Raw genomic sequence first — 19,329 nt, 5'->3', positions numbered from 1 at the left:
TGTGTGCTCTGTCGAATTTGATCTTGTGAGATGTCGGTTCACCCAACAGCATGTTGAACATGCCCTCCAATGTAGCTATAAGGTCATCATCACGGGTCGCCTCCGGAAGGCCCCTAATTCGGATGTTATTACGGCGTCCCCTATTGTCCAGATCCTCAATATGCCGCTGCATGTCATCCATAGCGGCATTCTGAGTGGAGATGGCAGTCTGTAGTGAGCTTATATAAGTACGTGTGGCATCATGTTCAGTTTCCAGTGAGTCAACCCTGGCATTAATACTCTGCAGGTCCTCCCTAACCCCAGCAAGTTCAGTTCGGAAAGTCTCTTTGACCTCAGAGATCAGAGATTGGAGGTCTTGCTTCTTAGGTAACTGGGATAGTAGCCTCCTGAGACTGCGCTGGGAAGTTGCACTAGTAATGGAGGTATCTGAGTCAGACTCAGTGTGGTAGGTAGCAGACTGCCCCTGCTCAGGAGGATCCTTGTTATGCCGGGATGAGGTTTTGGCCGCAGAGGAGCCCTGAACTCCCTTCCCTGTTTTAGATTTGTCCCCCTTTTGTGACTTAGTCACAGATGCCATGTTGTGGAGTAGGGGCCCCTCAAAGCCACTAATACAGTCACTGCCCCCTTGCACACTACCCTCTCCTGGGTATCTCTGGGTTAGGGGAGTATGATCACTGACCGGGAGGGAGCCCAAGGGCTCAGACTCACAGATGTCCGGAGCAGGAGGGGTTAAAGCGTCTGGCTGCTGCAGCTGCCTCCCTTCTTCTCCCCTCCAAGATGGCGCCGCGCCGTCCTCGAGCTGCGTGACAGGCGGAAGTGCGGCCGCGGGCGTCTCGTTCTCCGTCGCCCACGGCTCCCGGGGGCTCCGTGACCCGTGCGGGGGGAGACTGAGGGACCTGGACTCTGCAGGGGGATTCCGCTGCGGTCCGGGAGGAGATGCTGCTATGGAGGTACGGGCCCGAGCCGGGGCTGTGACGGCTCCGCTCCCAAAATAGCGGTCCAGTGTCCGGGGAGTCCGGGAAATGTCCCCAACGGGTGAGGGGTGTCTGGGGGTCGTCCTGGACCTCTTTCTCATCAGCCCAGCTAATTTTGTGAGGCCTGGGGTCTATAAAGAAGCTGTGTGGGACGGGAGCTCAGCCTGCACACGTCCGGTCACATCAGTGGCTAGCTCCGCCCCCCTCATTTTCTTTTTTAACCCCTTGTGGAAATGGAAAAAATCAAGGCTAGACCAACATTTAATGTAAAATTTTTTTAATTTTTATGAAATCCATTCCAGTGAAATCCAGCTTCCAAAAGCCAATTGGCGCTCCTTCCCTTTGGAGGCTCGTCCTGCACCCGCTTGGCACTTTATCTCCACAAGTTGGGCATTTCCGTACTCAGGAGAAACTGAGCTACACGTTTTTGTGGTTGTCATTCCTTTTATCCCTTTGTGAAAATGAAAAATTGAAGGTTTTAGTGTAAAAAATAAATTTTTCTTTTTTCACTCCACATTGTTCTGAAAATCTGTGAAGCACCTGTGGGGTCCAGATGCTCACCGCACCCCTTGTTACATTCCTTGAGGGGTGTAGTTTTCTAAATGGTGTCCCTTTTAGGGGTGTTTTTTAGGTTTTGGCACCCCAGAGCCTCTGCCAACCTGAAGTGGTACAGTCAAAAATGACCAAATATAAAGGAGGCATTGAAATTCACTAGGCAATCCTTTGTATCTGAGGCTTGTGGTTCCGTCAAATAGCACATTAGGGTCACATATGGGGTATTTCTATAAACTGCAGAAACTGGGGCAATCAATATTGGGTTGCATTTCTCTGGTAATAGGTTTATAATTATGAAAAATATTGGATTACAATAAAATCTCTGCACAGAAAATTAAAATTTTCAAATTTCTTACACACTTAGCTTTTATTTCTGTGACTCTCCTAAAGGGTTAAAAAACTTTCTGGATAGGCTTTTGCAGAGTTTGGGGGGTGCAGTTTCTGAAATGGGCTGCGTTGTGGGGCTTTATAACATACAGTCCCCCCTTAAGGCTGGATTCACAGGCTGTAACTGTGCGGCTGTATTTTTTATGCGGCTGTAAATGTGCGGGTGAAACTACTGCCGTGGGAAAAAATAGACATGCGGCTCAAAACATACGGTCATTTACCTGGAAATCTGGTTCAACTAAAAATAACAAATAAAATGTTAAGAAAGTGATGCAAACACCTCTGGATGCATCTGGGAAAGCAGGGAACACAGTTTACATGAATCGCTATTACCGGGGTTTGCGATCCTCTGCACTATAGCCGATGTCTCTCATGGTTAATATATTGAATTAATAAAACACATTTTCTGTCTAATAAAGTCCCTTTTATTGTTCAATAATTAAATGTAAACGATTCCATCATTTTGCAATTAAATATACTGTTAAAATAAATATATATATAAATAAATGTATATTTATATATATATTTATTTTTTGACAGTATATTGAATTGCACAATGATGGATTCGTTAGAATATTTAGGCTGGGGAGGGCCTAAACCAATGGCTCTTCCCACCCTGGTGTTACCAGGCTGCTGTCGTTTGGTTTTTAACCCGGCTGGTTATAAAAATAGGGGGGACCCTATGCGTTTTTTTTTTTTAATAAATAAATAATAAAAAAAAAAACGCATAGGGTCCCCCCTATTTTTATAACCAGCCGGGTTAAAAACCAGAGGACAGCAGCCTGGTAACACCAGGGTGGGAAGAGCCATTGGTTTAGGCCCTCCCCAGCCTAAATCTTACCAGCCTGCTGCCGCCCGGTCCAGGAGCGCCAATTTTGACGCTCCGGGACCACTGGCACCCGGCTCTTCCCAGTACCCCTGGTGGCATTGGGTACTGGGGTAATAATAGGGGGTTAGTGTTAGCCATTTTATACCGGCTAACACTAGGCCCCAACTTAGTAATGGATTCCGTCTATTAGACGGCTTCCATTACTAAGTCTAAAAAGTAAAGAAATAAAGACAAGACACAAGTTTAAAAAATTTTTTATTCAAATAAAAACACCCCCACACCCCTCATTGACCATTTTATTTAAAAAATTCAAAGAACAACCGCTGGTCATCGACGTAGTCCATGGAATCCGACGTAATCCCCAGGATACCGATATCTGAAAAACAAAAAGGGAGAAACACACAAAAAAAACACAAACAGGAGCACAACACCCATCATTGTGAGCGGTGTTGTGCTCCTTACAGTATGCAGCATCTTTACAGATCGCTGCTTACAGTCTGACCCCCAAGGGGTTAAGGGAGGATGTATTGCATCCCCCTTAACCCCCGGGGGGCCAGACTGATGTCAGACTGCACCCATCCCAGCAAGGAAGGGGTTAACTGACCCCCCTTCCTTGCTGGGAGGGGTGCAGTGCTGGGGAGGGGGTGGGGAGAGCTCTATACTCACCCCGATGTGTCCTCTTCGCTGGTCCGCAGCACAATGAAGTCACTGTACTGCGGACCGACTCATTATATGTGCGCTCAGCCGAACAGCCAATCAGCTGAGCGCACATATAATTCTAAATGTTTCTTCTAATAATATTATTGTCATAACATAATTAGAAGAAACATTTGATGTTTTCATTAAAGTAAAGTGATGATTAGTACAGAATGCTCTATTGCCGGCATATGAATTCACGGCTTATAGAGCTTCCTGTACTAATTAATATTTAATGAATAAAACACATTTTCTTGGAAATAAATTCAGTTTCGTTGGTCAATAATTTAATTCTAACGAATCCATCATTGTGCAATTCAATATACTGTCAAAAAATAAATATATAGATAAATATACATTTATTTATATATCTATTTTTTTTAACAGTATATTTAATTGCAAAATGATGGATTCGTTAGAAATAAATTATTGATCAACGAAAGTGTCTTGATTACAAATAAAATGTCTTTGATTAATTTAATATATTAACTATTAGAGGCATCGGCATTCGGCATCATTGCCGGCTATTTTTGAAGTACTCCGTACGGACCGCCTGTCAATCCACGGCCGCATGTCCAGCCGCAAACAATGGTCTTGTTCATTTTTTACGGGTCCGTTTACGATAGGGCCGTAGATTCAGAGATAGTGTGCACTGTGCAGCCGCATATCCTATACTTCCCAGCATACACACGAACCATCAAAAATACCGCCGCACAATTACAGCCGCACATACAGCCGCACTCTTACAACGTGTGAACCGAGCCTTAGGCTACGTTCACACTGCGTATGAATCCGTCCGTAGGTTGATGCATTCGCTTGAAAGTATACGATATGCGCCCGCACAGTCCACACTACGTATGAGCTTACGGCCGGATCGTATACGGCGCCGTGAAAAATGAACAAGACCATTGTTTGAGGACGGAAATGTTGAAACTCACGGCCGTGGATTTCCATGCGGTCCCGTACGAAGTACCTATTTCAGCCAAATTGAACTTGATTTTTTGATCCAAAAGGTTCTGTGTGGTTTACGGGGCTGGGCGAAGATTTCCAAGTAAATGACCTGCCTCAGATCGCTTCGAAACAAGCTAGGGAAGCATAACTGTACTACGGGCGTATGTTTGCGGTGCGTACGCATCCGGCGCCATGTCGATTTTTCCCACGCCCGTAGTTTCAGCTGCACATGTACGGCGGTGTAACAACTGCGGATGGAATCGTACGCAGTGTGAACATAGCCTGAACCTGAACATGTCGCTAAAAAAATCTGATTTTGAAATTTTACTTAAAATTTGGAAATTTGCTGCTAATGTTTTAAGCTTCCTATTGTCTAAAAAAAAAAGGATAGTTTAATAAATGCCGCCAACATAAAGTAGACATGTTGCTAATGCTATTTAATATATCATTTATGTGGCATAACCGTTTTATGTATAAGCAGAAAAGTTTCAAAGTTTGAAAAATGCAATTTTTCACGTTATTTTCGATTTTTTTCATAAAGATTCGTTATAAGTATCAACTCCATTTTACCAGAAACGTGAAGTACAATATTTCACGAGAAAACATTCTCAGAATCAGCCGGATAGGTAAAAGCATTCCCAAGTTATTAATGAATAAATTGACACAGGCCATATTCATAAAATTTGTCTCGGTCCTTATGGCCATCTTAGGCCCGATCCTTAAGGGGTTAAGTACAAAGCAAGGTGTTTACAGCCTTTAATGGGAGACTATATAATTATAATTAATTATAATTATCTAGCTTGCTGTTATGGTCTTATATTCATGAGGGGGCAACAAACGGGCACAAAAACGTCCCAGCTGATAAAGATAATAAAGGTAGATTAGTAGTTAGCCTCCCTGGCCTTATATTATTCTCCTAATCGGCTGTTAGCTTACCTTTAGAGATGTCATTAGGCTCAGTCATCAGATTCTTGAGTGGTGGAGGATAGCTGGGATTATGAATGCAGGTTGAGACTACATGATTTTTTTTTGCAGTCTGTATACAGACGTATAGGTGTATTGGATGTGTTAAAGAAATAAAATGGTTGAAAGTCCCATGCTGATGTGTTTAATTATCCAGTAAACCAGCAGATGAGACAGAGCCTAGACCCTGTGTACCTGGAAGGAAACACAATACTGACCTTAATTTTTATTCCCTATATTACAGGTTATGCTGGCTGAGAGGCGTGGATCCGATGAACTGTACGCTATTAAAATTCTCAAGAAGGATGTAATAATTCAGGATGATGATGTGGAGTGCACTATGGTTGAGAAACGCGTTTTAGCATTGCCTGACCGACCTCACTTTCTCACACAGCTTCATTCCACATTCCAGACCGTGGTATGATTAATCGATTTGTTTTATGCCATATTTCCATTGCAAAGATATCAAGGATACCAAAAAGCTACTTAATCATGCAGTGTGCGGCAGCCTAAGCCTTTCATGAGAATTTTTGTAGGTCTCATATAGTGTGTCTCAAAGTACCTTAGACATCAATTGTAGCTGAGAATGCTATATACCCTAGCTCATCTGCAGTTACTGGTAAGAGTTACAGTATATTTAACAATAGTATGTTAATATTACTAAATGGGTAGTGCCCTAAATGTAATTTTTTATTTTTTGGCAACTAGAATAACACTTTAAAGTCTTGTGTATTTACACGTACACGTACTGTATTCAAAGTTTATTTCACACTGCAATTTACACAGTGAAATCCGCTGCACTACTCAGCACAGTTACAGTCTATAGCTCTGCATTCATAGGTATACATAAGGTATAAAGCATATGCTTCCTGCTCAGTGTGTAGTTTCTGTAGTATTATACAGTAAGCAACATAACATCAATGTTTACTCTACAGCTTGTAGAGATAAGTGTCAGTGCTATGCATTGCTACTTAAAGGGAAACTAACAGCAGGTTAGAATACTGTTATGCTGCCATAGTGAATATTTATCAATATGCAAATTAGGCGGTTCAATACATTGGGGGTAGATTATTGTCCTTAGCACACAGATCTGGCCCACTTCTCCTAATAAGTGTAGAGGCAGTACTTTGCAATTATGTCACTCCAGCACTCATCACTGCATGGGGGGTGGGCTGGTAGGGAGAATTCATGTCTGAGGTCTGTAGTCCCTTCTACAGTGCACTTAACAGCCTAATTTGCATATTAATTAAAGTTAAGATTTATCAACAACAGCTCTGAGGATGAAGGTAAAAAAACTACCTTCATTCTCAGCATTCCATATGCTATGGGAACATAACAGAAGTTTACAATCTTCTAACTTGCTGTTGGCTTCCCTTAAAAGGGAACGTGACAGCACAGATATGCATCACATGAGCATTGCATAGTGTTTTAGCGCTGCTCTTTCATCTGGTGTCTATCTTTAAAAAAATCTTTATTTCACGCTGACAGTGTCAAAGAGGTGGGTGTGATACTGTTTGCACCCACCCCACTCTCTGGCCACCTCTCTGTCTTCAGGACTTTCCCACCTTCTCTTGAATGATTAACAGCAGGCTCATTGGCTATGCGGAATTTCAATGTGAGTTGGCTGTTAATCATTCTGAAGAAGTTGGTGGCAGCCTGAAGACAGAGCGGTGTCCGGAGAGCAGGGCGGATGCAGACAGTGTCACAGACCCGCCTCTATGACACTGTCAGCATAAAATAAAGATATTTTTTATGAAGACGTCGACTCACCGAGCAACTATGTGATACTCAAGTTATAGGCAACTTAAAAACTGGCCGCATAGATATATGCATATCTAGGCTATCAATTTCCCTTTAACTCTTTAAACTTTATGTGCCCTCCACTTGATGGCTGAGCAGCTGCATTTTTTTAATGCTTCCACTTTTCAGTAATACTACCCACAGCTGATTATTGAGGATCTTGGAGGAACGAAATTTCATGAGCTTATCAGTTACAATGGTGGCTTCCTATTATTGTACTATTCATTGGAATTTATTGAGCTCTTTACACTGGCCCGTTCTTTCACAAATGTTTGTAAAGGCAGACTGCATTGGCAGGTGATTTTTTTTATATACCTATGGCAATGGGAATGAATGAAAGACCGGAATTCAGTGATTAAGAGGGGGGCCCAACACTTCTGTCCATATACTGTATATGGGCTGTGTACTTTTAAACTAGTTCAGCAATGTCTAAAGACTAAGTAAGATATTCAGAATTTTATACTGTTGTTGTCATTCTAGGATCGTCTTTATTTTGTCATGGAGTATGTCAATGGTGGAGACCTTATGTATCACATACAACAAGTTGGCAAGTTCAAGGAGCCCCATGCCATGTAAGTGTAGAAAGTGATTTAAGTTTATTTTAAAAAAATAAATATATATATTAGGTACACCATGCTAGTAACGGGTGGTCTTCTGCTGCTGTAGCCCATCTGCCTCAAAGTTCGACGTACTGTGCGTTCAGAGATGCTCTTCTGCCTACCTTGGTTGTAACGGTTGGCTATTTGAGTCACTGTTGCCTTTCTATCAGCTCGAACCAGTCTGCCCATTCTCCTCTGACCTCTGGCATCAACAAGGCATTTTTGCCCACAGATCTGCTGCTCACTGGATGTTTTTTCTTTTTCGGACCATTTTCTGTAAACCCTAGAGATGGTTGTGCGTGAAAATCCCAGTAGATCAGCAGTTTCTGAAATACTAAGACCAGCCCTTCTGGCACCAACAACCATGCCACGGTCAAAGGCACTCAAATCAGCTTTCTTCCCCATACTGATGCTCGGTTTGAACTGCAGGAGATTGTCTTGACCATGTCTACATGCCTAAATGCACTGTGTTGCCGCCATGTGATTGGCTGATTAGAAATTAAGTGGTAACGTGCAGTTTGGACAGGTGTACCTAATAAAGTGGCCGGTGAGTGTATATATATATATATATATATATATATATATATAGAGAGAGAGAGAGAGAGAGAGGGGGAGAGAGAGAGAGAGAGTGAGTGAGAGAGAGAGATAGTAATAAAATACAGCTTATTGATGTTATCTTTAGGGGATTTTTCTAAGAAGAAAAAGATTGTCTAAAGTGGCATGCTAGGATGTGCCACAGGATATGCTATGTATATGTTGGGTCTCAATAATTTGTCACTCTCGTCCCCCATTCCCCATAGGAGCGAACCATACTTTTACAAACTTCCATTGGTTTGAAAGGAGAGGGCCTGGACATGGCTGGCTCACTTGATGGGACCAATAAGTCATTTAAAGGGGTTATCCAGTGCTACAAAAACATTTCAGTGGAACTGAGTGGCAAAACCTGCACCCAAGCTGGAGACAAGAGTTGGTCTATCTCTGGAAGAAACTTGCCATGTTTTTGTAGAGCTGGATAACCCCTTTAAGGATATATGTTTGCAGTTGATTATAGTGTATATGTTTGTTCCAAGCATCTAAACTTTCATTTGAAAACTGGCCATTGCTTACAATCTGTTGTTTTCATTTGTAGGTTTTATGCTGCTGAGATCGCCATTGGACTATTCTTCCTCCACAATAAAGGAATCATCTATAGGTACTAACTAAGCATCACAATTAAGATTTGGAATTTTAGCAAAGTCAATTAAACAAAACAAAGTAATTTACATGACCATAGGTAGGATATGAACAAAAAATGGGCAGAGAAAGACAGAGACAGTGAGTTCTAACCTAGCCTCACCAGCTGACTCTGCCTACTTTCCTCAACAGTCCAAGGTGACTGCAGAAAACCACAGAGATGGTCCCTTCTTTAGACATAGAATAGTAGACAAGACAGAGTCACATATAGGGGAAGTCAACGGGCCTGGGGTCAGAACCAAACGGGCAGCAAAGAAGAAAAAACAGGATCCAATAAAATGGTCAGGTAACAGAGCAGAAGTCAGGAAAAGCCAGGAAACCATACAGGATTAGAATAGGCGAGAACACTGAGCTTGCTTAATAAAGTCTAAGAGCCACCATGGACATCAAGGCACTAATACACTTTATAGGAAGTCAGGGACCCAGTCCAGGATATTATTGGGCCGGACACACACACAGAAATAGACACAGCAAGGGTGAGTGGAAGAACCAGATGTCATTCACCTAAGCAAAACAAAAGTGGCAAGAGGGATCTCTGCAGGAGAGAGATGGGTGTGGCAGATAAATCAATCAGAAGAGCAGAAGGAGTAGAGCTGTGTTCATTCAGTATTCAGAAGAACAGTCAAACTATGACACAAAGCTGAAGACAGCAATAAGACACGGGTTTTAAGTTAAGCCCTGTCCCCATTCTGCAAGTGGACTTGGGGATTTGGTCAGGATTAATGGTGTCTTCAAATATGTACATAAGCGTTACTGTCAGAGAGGCTTCTGATTAGCTCCTCATGTATTCTGCAGAAGAGAACAACCCCAAACATACAGCCAATGTCATCATGAACTATCTTTAGTGTAACCAAGTAAAAGAGGCTGAATTTACGAGTGGAGTCCGCGCATCATTTTGCCTGTCCTATTGCTTCAATGGGATTTCTCTTGCACGTCTGCTCTCCACTCAAAGAATGAACATCAGAGGTGCAAGAGAAATCCCATTGAAGAAATAGGACAGATAAAATTTCGAGCGGAATCGGCCGTGTGGACTATGCTCATAAATTCTGCCTCTTTTACTCAGTTTGCAATGGCCCTAAAGAAGAACAAGAAAGTCATGGAAGTGATGATATGGCCCCACAGAGCCCTGATCTTAACATCATTTAGTCTGTCTTAGGTTATGTTCACACAATGTCAAAAAAAGAGAAGAGGCGTCTTCTTTTTCTATTTAAAAATAGGTTGGTTATTGCCGCAATGTAATTGACTGCAATGCAATGCATTGAAGTCAGCGGAATGACTGACGTCCAATGCACACAGTGTATAAAATGAAGGACGTTGTCTGCGCAGACACTAAAATAATGATCAGGTCATTATTTTTCGGACATCTTTTGCAAACAGCGAACATTATAATTTAGTTGGTTTATACAACTTTACAGATTTTTTATTTTTCATAGTCCTTTTACCGTTTTTACTATTAAATTCAATGGACTTTCCAATTAAAGACACACCCAAAGGTCAATTAGTCCACCTAAATTAGAATAATGTACCAACAGCCGTTCAAAATGCAAAATGACGGATGTAATTTTAAACTCAAAATCACGGACGTAATTATTAATTTTCAAAAATGGAGGGCAAAAAACGTTACTTATGATATCAAACGAATGATGGTGCAACATAACGTAATGCCAAAATAAGCTCCCCATTTAATGGTTTTGTGTTCAGTACTGTATCTGCATACTATGTCCTTCGGAGAGGATTTCTAAAGTATCAGTATGTTCTGTTAACATCTCATGGGCCATTTACTTCAGTCCTTGATGATATGTCTATTCTGTATGCAGAGACTTGAAGCTAGATAATGTCATGCTGGACGCTGAGGGACACATTAAAATCACTGACTTTGGAATGTGTAAAGAGAACATTTTCAGCGGAGCTACAACTCGCACATTCTGTGGGACTCCAGACTACATTGCTCCAGAGGTAATTCAATGTATGTCTATAAGTCTGTCTGAGCTCCTGGAACCTGGACTTGTAGCCTTATTGTTTTATAGCTGACTGTCCATATAACTCCAAACATGCATTCATGTCAATTCTGAAGTGGGTGGGGGAAACAAATTCCTTCAGTACTGAGGAGTATTGAAGCATATAAATATTTAAAGGGGTACTCCAGCGGGGGGGGGGCACTTTTTTGCTGGGACCGGCGGAGGTGGCCAAGGGAAAAGACGTCCACTCACCTCCCCGGTTCCAGTGGCCGGTCCGCACGGTGGTGCTCTAGTGCCCGGTTCCCGGCCGCTTCTTGGTGTCTGACGCGGGCCCGAGACGTGACGTCTCAGGTCCGCTCAGCAACTCAGTGAAGGAGGCGGGATCCATTTCAAGTCTGCTCAGATCCCGCTGTCCCAGCAAAAAAGTGCCCCCCCCCCGCTGGAGTACCCCTTTAAACACCAGGGGCACTAAAGTCCAAAATGTCTTCTAGAACGTCCTAAAATGTTTCATCGTAAATATACATGTAATCCTACTGCTGCCCAAATTGGTTATATTCAGTAAATAGTCGGTGCATGCAATTTACAGTATACATTTTACCTTCTGGATTCTCCAAAATAGATGCAGCATCCTCCATATAGATGCAGCATCTATAGGATGCTCAGATTCTAACAGTTGAGGCATGTGCCTGGCTATCACTGACAGCCGACCCTGCCGTGGATAGCACGGGCACAGCTTCTGTGTCTGTGTCATCCACGGATGGAACTGTATGTCCATGAGCGCGAATTCACCCCAAAAATGGACGTTCAGTTTGGTTCATAGTCCTGGTAAGGTTAAATACTACTTATATAGCAACAAAATATTCATTACACAACAAGTGCACCTGTAAGATAAAAAACACATAATTCTATGCTAGGATTAGTTTTATATAAATCATGAGGAAACTTACAGTATTAATAAAGCATTGGTAAGCTCAGTTGTGCACTTGTCAGGCTGCTGTTCATAAACTCCAGCATTTCCAGACACCTGGAGCGGAGTTCAAGAGCAGCAGCCTGACAAGCCAACAGCAAAGAACGACAAAGCACTTTGTTAATACAGTGTATTCCCTCATCTCTAGTCCGTGTGGTTAGAAACAATGCTACAAAATGAGGCACTATTCTGCCTTAGGCTATGTTCCCACTGCGTAAATTTTGTAATAATCACGGCCGTTGTAACAATGGCCGCGATAACTACTGAACTTACATAGTGGTACCTTCTAAGGAATCCTGGCCGGAGTGTATACACATAGGGGGACATTTATGAAGTCTGGCGTTTTTTACGCCTGGCTTATAAATGTCCCCACAGCTCCGGAGCTCAGGGAATTAATGTAGAGGCGCACTGCTTCTACATAAATCCCGATTGCATGGATCCCGCCTGTGCGAAAATTTTGAAACCTACACCAGCTCAGAGCTGGCGTAGGTTTCAGTATTATTTTTCCAAGGGAAAAATGATAAATGCGGCGCACGCAGAGGCCGCACCCCTTTGTGTACTGCTGCACCCCCCCATAACTCCCCCTCTCCGCACCACTGGCGCAAAAATACCATTTGCAAATACTTTTACGCTAATCTGCCCCATCTGCATCTAAAAAAAAGTATTTACACCTTTTCATACATGTCCCCCATAGTATACACTCCGGCTGGGATCCCTAGCAGTGCCGCAAGAAACTGACATGTCAGTTTTCTGAGGCTGCTATTCAATGAGTACCGGTCGCAGAAAACACTGTCAATTCCTGGCTCCCGCAACCTAATTCAGCTACAGTAAAGATCATCTGGCCGGGTCACGGAACAGAGTACATAGCCCTAAAATGTAGGGAGCATCTGTTGACAAAAATAGTTTTCAGATGGAATGTCCCCCCCCCCCCCCCCCCCGGTGTTGTTGAGTGGTACCCATGATTTGCATTTTCAGATGACCCCTCTGTTTTTACATTCATGAAGGAGTCTCTTCATTGTATACTTTGACACTTGTGTTCTTACCTCCTGGAGAGTTAGATGTTGTGAAGGATATTTTCTTTACTATGGAAGGAATTCTGCCATCATCCACTTTAGCCTTCATTCTTGCTCTTACAGTTTCCCACTACTTTCATTCTTCTTAGCAGTATACCAAATAGTTTATTTGGCAGTTTCTATAACATCAGCTATCTATGTTTTTGTGTATTTCATCCTGATGGTGGTCTCCTTCAGTTGCATTAACACTTTCCTAATCCACACATTGATGGTTCCTATGCACAGCTACCAAATGCAAACTTATTATCTCCAAACCTTTTATCTTCTTAGTCAGTCACAAAATAACGAAAGGGCCAATACAACCAGACCACCACGCTGCTTATCAGTCCATTGTCCAATTACTTTTTACCTGGGAAAATGGAGAGATAATATATTTTATACTGTTTTATTTAAAGCTGAACTCCTAGGGAGGCATTTATTAAGTCCAGCGTTTTTTACGCCGGACGTAAAAGTGCCCCCGCAGCTCCGGCGCTACGGAGATTTATGTAGAGGTGGACTGCCTCTACATAAATCCCGTGCGCGCCGTTGCGCACCGACGAAAACCTACGCCAGCTGAGGACTGGAGTAGGTTTTCGGCGTACATTTTGGCGGAACGGATGATAAATGGCGCGGACTCTGAGTCCGCGCCCTCCGTTCCGCCCACTCTCCGCCCCTTTTCCGCCCCCTTTCTGCCCCCTGGCGTACTCGGCGGAAAGTGCCGATTTGCGAATATTTTATTCGCAAATCCGCCATTTTTGCTTAAAAAAAGACGCAAATCGGCACTTTCCGCCGAAAATCATCCATTCGCCGGATGATACATGTGGCCCCTAGTCTTCACTCTTAGTGGTTTTGTTTTAAACCTAGTGTATTGGTATACAGAGACTAACTACATGTGGATCCAATATCTATGTACAATACATATTAAATATTCATAAAATATAATATATTTCATTTTCTAAAATGCAAAGAAAGCTAAAATGTGAGGGTGCAAAACATCGTATTGTAAAGCATGTAATATGAAAAGAAAACCACAAGATGGCACATTGTTCTGTATATACTGTGTACTGTGAGCAGGGTATGTTCATCATCTTTTTATTTTGCTTTGTATAGGAAATAATTTGGCACTATTTGTGCTATATGCAAAGCTCTTGTCTGTTTATACAGTTTTAGGCCATGTTCACATGGCGTATAACACCAGCCGTTCTGTGACCCTGCAGTTCTTCATTTTCGGTGAATTCGGATGTGGGTGCACCCGCATCCCAATTCACCGCTGCACACAATGGAGCCTGGGGCCGGAGCCACATGCTCCATTGTGTGAACTGACATGTTTGTGCGGCAGATATTCAATGAATAGCGGACGCACAAAACTGACATGTCAGTTTTTTGTGCAGTCAGATGGAATCCGACTATGTGTATACTATGTGTATACTCTCCGGCCGGGATTCCATTAATTCAAATACAATGTATGTTTAGCATAAATCACGGCCGTTGTTGCAAATTGCAACAACAGCTGTGATTTATGCTAAACAGTGTGAACATGGCCTTAGGCTATGTTCCAACACAATATTTTGGTCAGTATTTTGCAACCAAAACCAGTAGTGGATTGAAAGCACAGAAAGGCTGCCCCCACATCCTGCCCCCACCAGCTTGCCTGCAGTATTTTGTTCTTCCATGGAACTTCTCCTTTAACAAGATAAAATGGTCTAGGTATATACTGCAAACCAATATTAGTGTGGCACATCTCTTATACCATTGTGCCATACCACTACATCACAAACAATGGAGCCATCCAATGTTTAAATAATAAAACCATCTATAGATGTATCCACACATTAAAAAGTGTAATTTGTCCCACTGCCCCTGGTAATGCCAGAGTGTGTGTGGTAAAACATGTTGGGGGCATTGGGCATTACTCTAGATGCACTGTACTGTTATCAATATCTAGTCATTCCTGCTGTCAGCTTGGAAATGAATTATATACTGTCAGAAACAAAATACTAGGCTATGTTGGCTTGGTCATTAAATAAAAGTTTTATATAAGTTGTTAATGAATGCAACAAAGTGTATTGTTACCAACTGGATCATTTATAGGTCATGATAATTGAGTTTTTACACATTAAGGACACCTTTGTAAGTATATACAATGGGTAGTGCCCATGAAATCATAACATCATGGGTTGTAGTAGTGCCCCTGTAATAGGGCCACATACATGCAAGCACTTAGTTGGGCACAGTACTGAGTTCTACTTAGGGTAAAATACACTTTATGGGTAGAAGTTTTGGCCACTAGGTGGCAGCATTACACATCACAACAGAACAGCAGCTGCTTGTGAATCACACTAGTAATGGCTTCCCTATATAGTCAAATATTATTCTAAGGAAAACCTGGTGGAACAAGACTACTGAAACTAGTTAATAGTAATGAGTGAATCCTTTGCAAAAAAAAAATGTAATTTATAAGATTCCAAATTTTTTCATTCAGTTTCAGTTCAGGTTTTTGCTGATCGGTCCAGCTTACCCTGTATGTCGTGTTGCTCAGCCCTTAGGTGGAGTAGGGTGTGCTATAAGCATACTCATCTGCTTCCTGCTCCTCTGTGCAACCTGGCTAGGATGGGCACCTTGCTCCATGGCCTTGGTGACCATCTATAGGCTGCAGATATTGATGTTAGTCTGGGCCTGAACACAGGAGCGAGGTAGGTGAATGTGTTTACTGTACCTCACACAGGAGCAGAGATTCTTGTCATTTTGACAGGAGTGTCTGATATACCTTTATAGTAAGCAGGGACACACCATGTATATACCTCCTGCTCAGTATATATTCTCCATGGCACCCTAGCATAGGGCACCATGAAACTAAGTAGAGAGCAGGGACATGTGTATGGTTCATGCATCCCCACTTATTAAACTCCCATGAGCTGGGCATTCTAGGGTATAGGTCTAAATCCAAATTGGCTATGGAATTTAAAAAAAAAAATGACAGCTGATTCTAGTGAAACCTCTCAAAATTAATCTTAAATGGTTCTTTCATCTTTATCCTCCAACCATTGAGGACTGTAGGACAAATAAAGGTAGCTTATGGGACATTAAATAAAAAAAAAAAAAAAACTGCTCTGTCTTGGGGCAGGGTGCCTGTCCAGGGGGGATGTTGTAGTCATTGTCTTTTATGCCTTGATTGAAATTAGTTTCTGTTTAAATAAGCGTTTTATGCTTCGAAGCTGTATAACAAAGTAAATTGATTCCTGTCTATATACAGTAAGCTGATGACTGGCGCACAGTGCAGCAGATCGACACGCAGCCCAGCCTTGGAAATGCAGCTATAAATGTCTATCCTCCAGTAGCAATTCGCTTTGTAATACAAATGGATTTAAGGCCAAAGGGTATTTGAGAGCATTCCCATATCTTGTTTTGGGAGATGGAATGATGAATTCTTTTGTACTTGGAGCACCGCAGGCTTCTGCTAGGCAGGAGGAGGACACAGGGGAGTTTCATTAGCACAGGATATGTAAAACAAAAGCTATAGCCTATTTCACTTTGTTTCTCCTTTGCTCCTCTATCTTGTACTTGTCATGTTCTATCGGAATAAGTAGCATGCATATTACCTTGCTAGGTAATTTATTTCCTTGAAAGGAGATTCATTTCTGCTGAAATTCCCATTGAAGACAGCAGATGGCAATAAAAATCAGACCTGCCAATGTACTGTATATAGTATGAACCATAGCTTGTTAAGGATTTGCTGTTTTTTTATCATCAACTCAATAGTATTCCTATAATGTCATTGTAATATTGCTAAGATATACTATTACTCTATGATCACTGTGGTCCAACCATTGAGATCCTTGTCAATCAGAGAAATTAAGTGGCCCTGTTTCTTGCTAAGACCCTTGTAACCATTGGTCTATATCTGGGCCTGATTATGGGGAAGGCACAGAGTACAAGAGTCCCAGGGGTAAAACAATAGCCACCCAATCTGTCCAAGCTGGTTCTTCCACAACTGGATAAGGACAGTGTCGGACTGGGGTATCTGGAGAACACCAGAGGAAATGATCCTGGGGGCCCACCCATTAAGAACCAGTAAGTGTCAGTGAGTATTTGTGCAGCTTCTAAATCTGGGGGCCCACTGGAGGATCCTCTAGTCCTCTGGTGGGCCAGTCAGACACTGGATAAGGAGAACCAGTTATCTGGCAGGTGCAACAGAGCCATCCAGCAGAGATAAAATTTTAGGCCATGTTCACACAATGCAAGTTGTGTATTATTCACAACCGTTGCTTCCGATGTGCAACAACGGCCATGATTAATACACAACTTAAGTGCACGGAAGTTAGAGGGAATCCTGGCTGAAGTGTATGCACATAGTATACACTCCGGACAAGATCGCTAGCGACCGTACAAAAAACGGACATGTCAGTTTTGTGTGGCTGCTATTCATTGAATCGCGGCCACACAAGCTTGACAGGTCACACTATTGAGAATGTGGCTCCGGATTTGTCTTCTTTCCTGGTTTACCAAAAGTTGTAGACTAAGGGGGAGATTTATCAAAGGGTGTAAAATTTAGACTGGTGCAAACTGCCCACAGCAACCAATCACAGCTCAGCTTTCCTTTCAGCACTGCCCAAAGCTGAGCTGTGATTGGTTGCTGTGGGTAGTTTGCACCAGTCTAAATTTTACACCCTTTGATAAATCTCCCCCTAAGTGTTTAAACTAGTTAATTTCCCGCTGAACTCTTACGTTTTTGTGGTAATTTATTTTAATAAGATGGATGCCTTTTTTGTGCAGTTGAAGCCCCAAAGCACCTAAGGTCAGAAATGTTCTTAGAATCAGTGCTAGATTTATATTATTGATGCCCTTTTTGGCATCTTTTCCCCCCTCTCACTTGCAAAATGTAGTGTACACGGAATCATAACCTAAGTATAAGTACCATGCCACATGATACCCAATTAACAGTCTTAGGCTATGTTCACACTGCGTATGTTTCCGGTCGTAGTGCGAACCGCGAATATACGCACATAGTTTTGAGGTTGATGCGTTCGCTTGAAAGTATACGATATACGCCCGCACAGTGCACACTACGTATGTGCTTACGGCCGGATCGTATACGGCGCCGTGAAAAATGAACAAGACCATTGTTTGAGGATGGAAATGGATTTCCATGCGGTCCTGTACGAAGTACTTATTTCAGCCAAACTGAACTTGATTTTTCGATCCAAAAGGTTCTGTGAGTTTTATTGGGCTGGGCGAAGATTTCCAAGTAAATGACCTGCCTCAGATCGCTTTGAATCAAGCTAGGGAAGCATAACTGTACTACGGCGTATGTTCGCGGTGCGTACACATCCGACCGCATGTCTATTTTTCCCACGCCCGTAGTTTCAGCCGCACATTTACGGTGGTGTACGAAATGCGGACGGAATCGTACGCAGTGTGAACATAGCCTTACTCTATATGCCAAATAAAATTGCCTAAGGGTGCCTTCACACCTACCGACTTGCAGCGTTAATAACGCTGCAAGTCGGCTAGGTCCTGGCAGATCACTGTCAGTACATACACGCAGCGGTCTGAACGACCGCTGCGTGTATGTAAATCTGCCGGCTGCTTAACCCCTTCTGATGCCGGCCGCCTCCCGCTCAGCCCTGTATACATTACCTCCTGGGGTCCCGGCGTCCTGCTCTCGCGCCCGGCCAATCAGTGTTTTGCCCTGCCGCAGCCACTGATTGGCCGGGCGGGAGAGCAGGACGCTGGGACCCCGTGGAGCGAGGAGGTAATGTATACAGGGCTGAGCGGGAGGCGGCTGGCATCAGAAGGGGTTAAGCAGCCGGCAGATTTACATACACGCAGCGGTCGTTCAGACCGCTGCGTGTATGTACTGACAGTTATTTGCCAGGACCTAGCTGAGTTGAAGCGTTATTAACGCTGCGAGTCGGTAGGTGTGAAGGCACCCTAAATGACAATGCCACTATACATGGAGGAACCAACAGCCGTTGTAAGTATAAGTTATCTAACAGTGCCATACTGTATATTTATACGATTAAGATTTGTAGAGGACTCAGCCCTCACAGACCATAAGCAACAGGTGGGCAGTGAATGCACTCAGAATGATGGCACAGGTTACATACCCGTGAGGTCTCTCTATCATCTGGATTATGTTCATGTGTCGGGTTACATCTTATGATTTTGTTATGTACCCACTAACCTGTCTAGCTCAGCCTTGTTATTTTGTATATTATAAATTATGTGAATTATCACATTTCTTGCAGCCTTTAAATAAATAATGGTATTTGGATTATCGGAAAAAAAAAAAACTTTGCTGTATCAACATTAACAGTTTTTATGATGAATTTGCTGAGCATGTAGGCCAAAGGCAAACAATTTAC

The 19,329-nt window shown here is 42.7% G+C and overlaps 1 protein-coding gene across 1 annotated transcript in view; it reads left to right on the top strand.

The window, feature by feature from the left end:
- Positions 1–19,329, top strand: part of PRKCG (protein kinase C gamma) — a 283,303-nt gene that overhangs the window by 251,441 nt on the left and 12,533 nt on the right. Inside the window, exons 11-14 of the mRNA XM_069946946.1 lie at positions 5,600–5,773; positions 7,636–7,727; positions 8,884–8,946; positions 10,805–10,943. Coding sequence (XP_069803047.1) covers positions 5,600–5,773; positions 7,636–7,727; positions 8,884–8,946; positions 10,805–10,943 — 468 coding nt within the window. The remainder of the gene's footprint in view (positions 1–5,599; positions 5,774–7,635; positions 7,728–8,883; positions 8,947–10,804; positions 10,944–19,329) is intronic.

This window comes from Dendropsophus ebraccatus, chromosome 12, assembly GCF_027789765.1.
Source record: "Dendropsophus ebraccatus isolate aDenEbr1 chromosome 12, aDenEbr1.pat, whole genome shotgun sequence".
Taxonomy (NCBI): domain Eukaryota; kingdom Metazoa; phylum Chordata; class Amphibia; order Anura; family Hylidae; genus Dendropsophus; species Dendropsophus ebraccatus.
The sequence above is the reverse complement of the archived record's forward strand: the minus strand, read 5'-3'. Positions and strand labels throughout refer to the sequence as shown.